Source organism: Meles meles, chromosome 15 (assembly GCF_922984935.1).
Source record: "Meles meles chromosome 15, mMelMel3.1 paternal haplotype, whole genome shotgun sequence".
Taxonomy (NCBI): domain Eukaryota; kingdom Metazoa; phylum Chordata; class Mammalia; order Carnivora; family Mustelidae; genus Meles; species Meles meles.
In genome coordinates, this window is record NC_060080.1 from 32534425 (window position 1) to 32546633 (window position 12209).

Below are 12209 nucleotides of genomic sequence, written 5' to 3' on the forward strand. Positions count from 1 at the left end.
TTTTATATTAAAATTGGTTCCTGTGAAACATTGGAAAAAGACAACTCTGGGGGTCAAGAAGTTACATTAGTGGTTGCCTGGGGCAGGACGTAGAAGTGGGGGTTACCTGTCTGGAGGCAAGAGGGATCTTATTAGGGTGAATGAAATGTTCTAAAACTGGATTAGGGTAGTATTTGCAGGGCATTGTAGATTTGCTAAGAAAATCACTGAACTGTATCCCTCGATGAGTGACATTTCTGGTACATAAATTATGTCTCAATAAAGCTGTTAAAAAATGCAGCCTGAGGCCTGAATATGGAAGAAAAGAAATGCAAAAAAAGTGGCTCTTGAAATTTTTCATTTTCATTATCTTATTTTCAAATGGGAGAAGGGAGAAATGGAAAGTTACCACCTCAACCTTATTCACAAGTCCCCTGTAGGAGACCTGTGCTCTCGTGAGCCCCTTGGAGCAAACAGGCCTAAGGCCTTCAGTGTACTTGACATTTGCTCCCTTTGGAATATACCTTGAGACTAAAAAGGAGAGGAAATTTATATTAATCCACATTGCACATTCATAACACTCTCTCTCTGAACACACACACACACACACACACACACACTCATTACCCACACCGCTGAATGGGGTAGGATGTTTCTGCCAATGTCCTTGCTTTGGGTGACCTAGACTCTGTAAGAAGGATCAGATAAGACCAGGATGAAATATTTTTAGCTTCCCTTCTCCTACACTGTGGTTTTTGTGGAACCGAGTGCAGGTGGCTGGCGTGGGGTTGGGGCACTAATCTAAAAACCGTGGAGCTTCCTGTTGGGCATGCCGCGTGCTGAATTCTCACGGACCTCCTACGAAGGGACCTCATGGTCAGCATCTTGGTCCCCCTCCAGCCTCGTGCTCCCTGCCCACTGTTCACACAGTCCTGTCTCTGGAGACAAATCAAGGATTGTAACTGCCAGCAAAAAAACTTAAAAGTACTGAACACAAACTCTTCTTTTGGGCCATAAGAATACAAGATACGAACAGTTTTGAAATGGGTCTTTCCCAGGTTTTTACAAGATGCTTTGGGTCTGCTGCCTGGAGTCTACTGCCCAGTGTTTTTTCAGTTTCGGATAACAGGCTGTTCGTGTGCCATTTATGGAGCAAATCTTGTGAAATCTAGTATCCAGCCTTCCTTTGTTTTGCTCTGTCCTTATGTTTGCTTTTGTGAGCTGCTTTCAACTGCTATGACATCACCTATTCGTAAGAGAGTGTGCTGAGACATACGGAGCATTTTACCTCCAGGTCTCTGGTCCCCACCAAGAGGCTGAAACAAGGTCCTAGGGAAAGCCCTCCGAGGGATGAATGCTGCGTGGTGCTGCACTCCGGCCGTGTCCCTAGGTGGCTCTGCCTCTTGGCCTGACTACCGTCAGAGGGCCCGTTTTCAGCAGTGCTGACCTTTCTTGGTGGCAAAGAAACTGCTTATTAGGGTATCTGGAAAAGAAATACGCCTGCCCTTTAGGATCCTCTTGGGGGAACAGACATTAAAGCCGTGGGGAAATCATGATGCAGAGTAAAGCAATTCTGTTTTCATTCCCATTTAAGCTGATGTGAAATGTTAATCATCCAATTAAAAATGTATACACACTGTAGCAACGGCACTTCCTCTCCAGCCTGTGGCTGAGTTGAAACGCCAGTGTTCAGAGGATTAAGCTCAGAGAGGATACAGTTGCAGGAAACAGGAACGCAATTGGGAATGTCCAGCTCACCAGGATTCCTTACATAGGATCATAATGAAGCCAGGCTGAGAATTTACTTGGTTTGCTATTTTCACTTGCTGTGATGTAGCTAAGTGCCAGTAGGCCTAAACCCATGTATCAGTCCGGTGAAGTAAAAAAGCAAAGAGAGGGGCACCTGGGTGGCTCAGCCAGTTAGGTGGCTGCCTTAGGGGTCCTGGGAGTAAGCCCCACATGGGGCTCCTTGCTCAGCAGGGAGCCTGCTTCTCCCTCTCCCTGCCTACCTGCTGCTCCCCCTGCTTGTGCTCTCTCTCTCTATGTCAGATAAATTTAAAAAAATAATTTTTTTTTAAAGCAAAGAGAACTTTTTTTTTTTTTTTTTTTTGAGCAGCAGTCATATGCAAGGCCCTGTGCTGAGTACTTGGTTAAAGTGCTCTCGTGTCATCCTCACTACAACTCTGAAACAGATTTTCATGTCCCTGTTATTCAGGTGAAGGAACTAAGGTTGATAGGAGGTGAGCAGTTTGCCTCTAGGGGTGTCATACATCTTATAAGTGGCGTGGGTGTGTTCGAGCTCATGTCCATCTGACTCTAAAGCTCGTGTTCTTTTATACCTCCTGGTGGATCTCCATTAACACTGTACTAAGAAGAAGTTGCATAATCTTTCTGATATTGAGAGAGTTAACGAGTTCATCTGTGAGCCCGGAAATGAGAACACTGTCTCAAGTAGGATGGAGCGAGAGGAAATGATTGCATCCGTCAGATTCCTTGTGGTTCTCCTGGGTAGATCAGATGGTTGAGAGATTTCCGAACGGCTGAATACAATTTCCCCTGAGAAGAATATTTGATTTGTGTGGGGTGCTGTGTTTCCTTCTGGCCCCATCTCTGTTGTTAGGTAAGGGGTAGGCTGAGTGTGTGTAGGGATAGATGCCTTGGACATTTATCTCTAGTGATCCTACTCCTGGGCTCCTACTTCTTTCTGCTCAGAGACTTAGAAGACTGGGCTTGATTTCCAGAATGGTCAGTAAGTCTTTGCAGAACATGACTGCTGAGAGAACATCCCTAATATGTCTTTCTTGGGTCCTACTGGCCCCAGTGGCTGGCCACTGTATCGCAGGAATCTTTGGTCTTGGCACAGAATGACCAGACCTCCTCTTGTGGTCACTTCCATTAGCAATGCATGGCTATGCTCATGTGGATTATCTTGGCTTTTTTTTTTTTTCCCCCAGCTAGGTCAGAGCTGAACAGATTTAAAAGGGTTTCCAATGGTCTTAGTGTTTAAATTTTTATGTGCAAGCAATGCTAACTATTTGTGGGTATAGAAATAGGCCTTTACCGTTTCTGAAATTTTGAGAAGCATGTATTCTACTAGGTGTTTTCCATGCCAAAGAGAATAACGATAGTGCCTGGCCCCAAAGAGCTTGAGTATAATTCTGCTGTATGCTTTAAAAGTGGGAAATACTAAATGGAAGCAAAGAGAGAAGTAATTTTCCCCAAATTATAAGGTATGTGAGGAAGAATGTATAGAATGCTTACTTTAAAAGTGAAACCAAGGGGGGTGCCTGGGTGGCTCAGTGGGTTAAAGCCTCTGCCTTCGGCTCGGGTCATGATCCCAGGGTCCTGGGATTGAGCCCCGCATCGGGCTCTCTGCTCTGCGGGGAGCCTGCTTCCCTCTCTCTCTGCCTGCTTCTCTGCCTACTTGTGATCTCTGTCTGTGAAATAAATAAATAAAATCTTTGAAAAAGAAAAAAAAATGTGAAACCAAGGTGGAATGAGGGTGGTTGAGTACAGATTATAATAGAGACATAATTTGTCATTGACTGAAGCTTGAAATCATTTATTCTCTTGAGCCTTAATTTCCTTGTGTAACTAAGGACATTGGTGCTCATTTTCTTTATGCAATAAACTGACTTTTAGACAGGGCCACGACTATATACATCCCTGGGTATGGTACCCTGTACATACCCAGGGGTATCATTTAGATTATGGTGATCCCTTGAGATTGCTGTATAGAACATGTAAAACCATACATGTTACTTTAGGATCCACCGGAAATAGAGCAGCGAGGTTTAATAAATTGCAATGTCCTATTACTCAAGTATACGATATAGTATTGTAATTTTTAGAGTTATTAGAGGTTGGAAACTAAAACCCAAAACATGTTAACCATCCATAATGATTCTTCTTTCTGCAAAACAAATAGTGTTTTCTAGCACAATATTAAAGAGGTAAAAAATAAAACTCATTTTTAGGAGAAGGGTCTAAGGGACAAAAAATAAATAAATAAACCTCAGGGGGGACAAAATCACGTCCTACCACTTAATGATATAACCTAAATAATATAACAGATCATGTAAATACAGTGCACATGCCTAGCACACAGTGGAGTGATGTGGTAAATATTTTAAAATTTCCACCTCTGCTCATAAAACTTTTCCCACTCATTCTCGTTTCTGATGGTTTCTATTCCTTTTGACGTTTTGAGAGTTGACATCAATGTAATTATTTCCTGGATTAATACCAATTTTCAGTTGACAAAGTGCTCTGAGGCCCATAGCGCTTAATCTTCTCATCAACTCTCCTTAATACATGCCCGTTTTACAGGCAAGAAAACCAAGGCTGAGTCAAAAGATCAATTTGAGTCATACAATGAGTAATAGTTAGAAGACCAGCTTTCCTGGATCGAATTCTAATGCTCCCATCCCTGTATCCCCTCAGTATACTGTCATTTATACTGTGCTAAGAGAATGTAGGGAATAGCTAGGATAACCAGGTTTTGTCAAATTCTTCCTATGATAGTTAGAAATCTGGAAGTAACGTAACTTTAAAATAGCACACATTTTCTCTCTTATTTTTAACAAAAGGTTCTATATACAGAATGGGGGAAAATGCCTAAAATCATCTATTTTCTTTCCCTTTATGACTTAAAATTTCTACAGTGAAATAATTCCTACTTGACAAAACTTAAAGGATATTTAAAACACTGGAAATGAACAGAAAATCTAACAATGCCAGAGGCTAAGAAACATCCCTAGGATACCCATTTTTAAAGTGTTGTGGTCCTAGGAGTAAACAACTCATAATTGGAAGTTATAGGGGGTAGTAGGCGAGATTCAGGCACAAGCCTTAATCAAGATGTATGGAGAAAGACCAAGGCAGAACCGAAGTAAAAATATTCCCAACTCTTTAACATCTAAGAGATTTCTCTGTAATTAAGGAAGGATACTTGCTTCTACTTGACTCTAGTAGAGCAACAGATGAAAGGAAAATCATGTTTTGAACATGATATAGAAGCTGAGATATCTTGACCCAATATACCCAGTATTATCCAAGTAAATAATTGTAAGCTAAAAAGGTGTACAATACAGATAATGCCTACTACAAAAATGGCTGGGTTCTAAACTTGTTGGATTAATTTCTCTTGAATTTTGAGCCTGTGTTCTATAGAAACAATCTGATATAATATAGTTATGGACCCAAGTCAGGCTACTGCAAAATGCCTATTTAGCACTACACAGAATGTATCAAAAGTTTTAAAAGTATTGGCCTGATTTCAGGATCTTAAAAGCAGGGATGATAGCAGAGAAAAGAATGAAGAAGGGACAACCTATCTCACGCCTCATCACACTTTCCAGCATAGCCAAATTATGAAAGAGGAGACTCCATGCTCTTGTTACACATGCCCTTCTTACCACAATAACCTACCCAGATATATTCCTCAAGAATAAGCCACACTACAAAAGTATGTACAGCATACCTCCCTCAATCATAACTTTAATTCTTTTTTGTCTCTAGGTGTTAAGAAAGCCATCTGATTTAAGTAACTCATACTAATGTGTAAATGACTGATCTGTACATTCATTTATAGACAAAGCACATCCACACAAACACACAAGCACATGGGCATATACAATTCCATTACTTATGTATTAGCTAGGCATGATTTTAGGAGCCAAAGATAATGAGAGATTGAAAGGGCAGGGTTTTCCCATGAAGCTTACATTTTAGTGGGGAGAATAGACAATAGCATTCAAAACCAAATGCAATGTCCAGAAAGTAATAAAGACTCTATTGAAAATAAGGTGATATAAGATGCTTCACATGGGTGGTTAGGAAAGGTCTCTTTGATGAAGTGATTTTTAAGATGACATATACGTGAAGACAAAGAACCAATCTTGCGTAAATGAAGGGAAAGAGCATTTTAGACAGTGAGTGCAACTTTGAGAAAGGAGTGAACCTGGGGCATGGAGGACAGTAAACAAGACAGTGTGGCTCAGGAACATGGGGAAGGTGGAAAACAGAATGGAAAGACAGTCAGGGGCCAAATCACATAGGTCTTTGTAAGCCAGGGGGATACTTCTGACATTTATCCTGTGTAGGGAGCCCATGGAAGATTGTAGGCAGAAATGCAGTCTGATTGCATCTTAAAACAATCCTTAGCAGAAGCATGGAGACAGACAGGAGACCCCTGCAGGGATCCAAGAGAACGGCCTACCAGGGCTTGGTGGTGTAGAGAGAGCTAAGTGGGTCCCTTCAAGATGCACCGTAGAGGTAAGATCTGCAGGAGTTATGAATGTCTTGACTGTGGGGATGAGGAAAAAGGAATCAAGGACACTGTTGATATGTTACTGAAGATGATGATGATCAGTATGATCATACTGTTTTAGATAACGATACTGCTTTCCAGAAAAAAAGGCAAGATCTGGAAGGAATAGGTTTGGTTGAAGGAAAAGGCCATGGGCAGTGGAAATAAGCAGTTCTACTTTGGGCATGGTGATTTGGAGCCCACATTACACATCCAGCATCAATATAGGGAGGGCAATTGACATGTGAATCTACAACTCGGGAAAGACGAGGCTGGGATAAACATTTGGTAAGCATTAGCGTGTTGGTGGCATTTAAGTCATGAAGACTGATGTGACAGGCCAGGTTTCCAGATGGGGAAGAGAAGAGAGCTGGAGACCACACTCTACTTACTCCAACATTTAAAGGTAGAAGAAGACCATTCAAGAAGCCCCTCTTCTCCAGACAAGGAGCTCTGCAGAGGGTGATTCAGGAAAAGTAGACTCTTGCTCTCTTAACAAGTTTGAGTCTTTAAGGTCTTCTACGCCTACCTAAGGTTGAGCCCCCTCAATCCCCATGAAGACCCTCAGGAGTCCTCCTCTGACAGTAGATTATAATGAGCACTTAATTACCACTGGTGGGAGGGAGAAGCTCTTTTCCCCATAGAGTTTGAATATGATTTTTTTAAAAAAATACTTTAAGTGAGGTATTTAAATAATCCTGCCTTAGGGCAGGCCATCAGAAGCTGAGAATCCAAGGGTCTCACCTACAAAGAGACAGCAATGCATCATACACTAGCTTGGAGCCCTCCTACTTCAGGAAAAGGATCAAGACGTCACCTAGAGAAAAAAACCAGGCCTCAGGACCAATGCCTTTAAGTGGTAAGCTTTGAGTGAAAAGAATTAGTCTCTTTTCCACCTATAGCAACTGGGCTTTGTCATCTGGGAATAACAGAATTTTTTTTTTTTTTTTTTTTTTGAGGAGTCAGGAGAGGTAATAAAGCACTGCTCTGAAGCATCAGGGTTCAAGAATAAAGTCAGAAAAATTATGTTTGTTCAGCACCTTGTTCAATCTGCACAGCTTTTTTGGGGGGGGGAAATGTCTGTTTATATAAATATGATTATGAGATCACCTGTGACTACACTGTGCAGAAAACATGCAGCACAGCTCATACCACAGCAAATTACAGGAATTCTCTGATAATAGAGCAAAGAAATCTGTTTCCCGATGGGAAGAGCTTATGGCGGTGGAGGGAAACCATTTTGACAGCTAATGGTTCTGTTGTATTCTCCCCCAACAGGTTTCCTTACCTCTTGATGCCCCTACCTGGATTCTGAGCTGGTTTTAAGTGGCAGAACAAATGAGGTTTGTACACGAAGGTTTAGTGTAATCCACATTGTATGTTATAGGGAAAAAAAAATGAATGATATGGTATGGTGGCCACACTTTTCAAGAGAGTTTAATACAAGAGAAGCACAGAGCTACTTTGGAAAACTAGTATACAAGAAAAGGAGTCTGTTTTGAGGTATTGAGATGAGGATCAGGGAAATTTAAAAAATGTATATTTTTAGAAACAAGGATTTGATGTAGTAAAAGCCTTTTTTTTTTTTTTTTTTTTTTGATTATTTGGCAAACAAGGATGCATTTGGTAGGACCAACTGCTGACTTTCTGGAGAGGTAGGTTGATTTTGAGTAACTCTGATGAGAGACCTAATTTTGCTTTCATTAGCATAATTTGCACATATTCTCCTCAAGGGTTAAACTCAGGGCCAGAAGAGTGTGCTAACCTGGGTACCATTTGATACAGTCATTTAAGCCTTAGGGAGAGTAGCCTCCAAAGCATATTCCTATAGTAACCTAAGATAGAGTGATGGCTAACTGTTTTGTTTAGTTCCTTTTGGTGTATATGTTCTCTAAACAAAACAACTCATAATAAGAATATTTTAAGGCTTTCCTCCTGCTTGTTAAATTTCTGGGTATTTTCAGAAAAAAAAAATAAATAAAATAAAGACCAAAACTGGAAACCGCTAGAAACAGCTGGTGTTGAGAGATCAGCAGTCAACTGCAAGACTTTGCATAGTTCTACTCGCTAAGGCAGACATACCAGGACCCCCTGGGTCCCCTGAGTCCTCCGTGAACTCACTTACACCAGAACCTTGTCAGGCCCCTTGACGAGGACTCCCACGTGGTGGATCAGTTGGATAACACCACGGGCAGTGGCTCACCACTCTACATCTGGACAGGCTCCTTCTGGTTACTCAAGGATCAAGTATCAGATTTATACTGGTCAGATCACCCTCAGCAATTCATAAATAATACCAAAAGCTGTTGTTTTAATCAAACTCTCTCTACTTTTTAAATGCTTTACTAGATGCATAATTTATAGGTGTTTTCTCCAGTCCTTGTCACGATTCTGCAAGTCCGGTATGGTTATCCTTATTTTACACGTAAAGAAAGGCTCAGAGACACTGACGTGATAAATATCTGAGTGCGGAAGAACAGCTAGTGAATTCCAGCAGAGACAGAAATACACAGTTTAAAGTGCACTTGTTTTCAGCATCAAAACCACCAGCTAGGGTTATCTGTATGGCTGTCAGGAAGTCAACTAGATCTTTGGTGACAGCAGGCTCTGATATGCACCAGAATCACCTGTGAGCTTAAAACACACATGTCTATAAATAAAATGGAAAAAAAAAACAAAAAACACACATGTCTGGGCCCTTCCTTTAGAACTTCTGATTCCAAAGGTTGACGGTGGGTTGCAGGCATTTGCTTTTTTTTTTTTTTTTTTTATTAATAAGTGACTTTAAAAAGGTCACTGGTACAATGATTATCTATAAAATTTAATTGTATTCCAGAAAGTAAAAAATGACACATAATATAGACACCCATAATAGCACCCAAAGTCCTCAAATACTTAGAAATAAATCTATCAAAAGATGTGATACAAAGCATTCCTGACTATAAAACACTAACAGAAATTAAAATAAACCCTAAATAAATGCAATTATAACATACTATGTTTATGGATTGTTAAGATATTGTTTTTTAAACAAGTTCCCAGGTAATTCTGATGCTCACCGAAATTTGAAAATTACTGCTCTCAAGTTCATGTTTGGGAGGATGATTTCTTAGAAGTCTGGGCAAATATAATGAGCTACGGTTGTAGACTGGAAGAAGACTTTAGCTTATAAGGAATGCACGAAAAGACATCCACAAAATGTGTACTTGGCCTGCTTGCTTTGGCTGGGATTACTTTTGCTCTGTCCTGATCGTCTACTTTTTTTTTTTTTTAATTTACATTAACGTTTGGGTCAGGAGAATATTGTATCAGGTCTTCCATAGGTATTTATCTCAGTTACCCAACCAACACAGTTTCATGGAAATTACCCCAACGTTAGTAAATATATAAAAGACAAATCTTGTGCTTGAGGATGACTCATAATTTTGTGTTTTTGAAAGTGCTAACTGCTGACTGTAATGGGAAGCTGATCTATCGATCTAGCTGGCAAACCAGTCTGTGCTCTCTAGGCAGTCCCTCCGGGAATGCTCTCCTGTCATCACGATGATACTGACCAGCCTTCTAACCTTGAAAACTGCCATGATAGTCTTCTGGCAGTGACATTATTTATACCTCTGGGCTCTTGCCTTTCATAGGCCTGTTTGTTATCACAGTCCTTGAAACTGTGAGAAAGAAAAGGTCAAGAAGGTGAATGGGCTGCCACGTCTGGGGGAAATCATATACGAAACGTCTTCTCTACCTGGTACTGAAGTGCCAAGCGCAACGAACACCACTGCAGTCACAGAATCTTTCAGGCCAATGGTGCATCCAAAGTGGGAAGCCAGGTCTCCGATGAACGCCGTCAGGATGCCGATCATGAGGATGGAGACAATGAAACAGGCCCAGCCATTCCAGTATTCTGTAGGGGGCACGAAGGCGAAGAGGACCTTCCAGAACACGGTCAGAAAATGCATCACATAATCGAAACAGGAGGGCAGCTTCTCCTCCCCACATTCGTCGTCGTCGTCATCTTCCCCTGGAGGGAGGAGAAGCACATATCATCGCAATCCGGGCTCAGTGGTGTCTTCCTTTCTCCAGCTCCCTCCTTCCTAGACCTTGTCATCCCTCCCCTCTGAGTAAGCAGGAGGTCATTAGAGGTGATTGAAGCTTAGGGTTCAATCATAAACTCAGAGTCAATTATAATTAACCAATTGATTATTAAGCTCCTGACGTACCCCATCACTGTGGTAGAACCACCCAGTTCTGGTTATATGCAATCAACACATCCTTTCTACAGTCCTATCCCCTCCAGTGAAAGTTGTCATTTCAGGGACATCAACAGGATTTCTTCCAAAAGACTGGGAAGCTTTGTGCTAGGCTCAGAAAGAAACCTCTTTCCATAAAAGAGAATGATGACAGAGTTCTCCTAACCAAGGTCGTTCCAGCTTGGACCCAGGCTCTGTGGATTCATGGTTAAATACTCAGCTACTGTCCTGTATGACAGGCCCTCAGTCATAGCCCTGGGCCCCACAGATGTCTTCAGCTTCATCTCTTGCAGTTACTTCAAACTCAAACCTCATCCTAGCCAATGCAATTATCTGCATTTTTTTCAAACTATAAGTACTCTCTCCTACTTCTGTCTTTTAGAACTGAATGTGTTTGGCATGTCCTAATCCCTCCCCCCTTCCCCTTCTCCACTTATCCTTTAAAACTCACTTCCTTTGTGAAAACTCGGACAGCCCCTTTGTCTTCCCATCAGAGCTGGAAATTCCTCCTCAGAGCTTCCCTAGCCTTCTGACACTTGGGACACTAGATCAGTGGTTCTCAGACTATGGTCCCTGGACCAGAAGTATCAGCCTCACCAGGGAACTTGTTGGAAAAGCAAATTCCCGGCTACACTGAATCAGAAACTGGAGGACTGGGGTTAGAGTAGAGGGGAAGTGGCATAGGTGATTCTTGAGAACCAACCTCACTCTAGACTAGTCACCCAAACTCTTTCCTCCCCGGTTGACTGTGAGCCCAGCAAGGGCAGGAGTTCGTTCATTTCTGTGTCCCTAGTGTTCGGTCCCATCTCCAACATGTGCGATAAGTTGGCTAAGGGCTTGTTCAATGAATTAATGCACGCCCGAACCTTCACTGACTTTATAGAACTGCTTAATTACATAATATATATACACGTACATACAGCCCAGTTCTGCCAATTATATCATATCATCGGTGTATAAAGAAATGCACCAAGCTGGGGCGCCTGGGTGGCTCAGTGGGTTAAGCCGCTGCCTTCGGCCCAGGTCATGATCTCAGGGTCTTGGGATCGAGTCCCACATCGGGCTCTCTGCTCAGCAGGGAGCCTGCTTCCCGCTCTCTCTCTGCCTGCCTCTCTGCCTACTTGTGATCTCTCTCTGTCAAAAAAAAAAAAAAAAAAAAAAAAGAGAAAGAAAAAGAAATGCACCAAGCTTACTACTTAAAGGAAGCAGGAAATCAATAGTAATATTCTAAAACAGAGACTTCATTTATCATGGGATATAATCCCCACTCACATTATTTTAAAATTGGGTTACTGAATGTCAGCTCTTCTCGAAGTGGTGGCAAACATAAATTCATGGGTTTTCTGTCATTTTGGAAAGAATCCCTTGAGGACTTTATTCCCCTCCCCCCCTTGGCCCCAAACCTTGTCAACAGGGATCTACTTTTCCTTTGTCCAACTGATGCTGTTGGAAGCAGGTGAGGCTGTCATACTTTCCAGCTGACTGTGTGACCTGAGATTACCAGCAAGGAGCAAATACGTGGGTTCTCTGTGAGACACTCAGTGGTGAGGCCATCTGGTGTACATCATTACTGGTAAAACCTTTAAGGCAGAGGATCTTTGAGGAAACTGTGCCTCTCACAAAACACGAAAAGAGGAATGTCTCCATGTGTCACTGGTCATGTCACAGGAAGAGAC

The 12209-nt window shown here is 41.8% G+C and overlaps 1 protein-coding gene across 9 annotated transcripts in view; it reads right to left on the reverse strand.

The window, feature by feature from the left end:
- The window catches only part of SLC8A1 (solute carrier family 8 member A1), a 329486-nt gene that overhangs the window by 18434 nt on the left and 298843 nt on the right, over positions 1 to 12209 (reverse strand). For all 9 annotated transcript variants that reach the window (XM_045979206.1, XM_045979200.1, XM_045979204.1 and 6 more), the window contains one exon: positions 10029 to 10304. In XM_045979206.1, coding sequence (XP_045835162.1) covers positions 10029 to 10304 — 276 coding nt within the window. The remainder of the gene's footprint in view (positions 1 to 10028; positions 10305 to 12209) is intronic.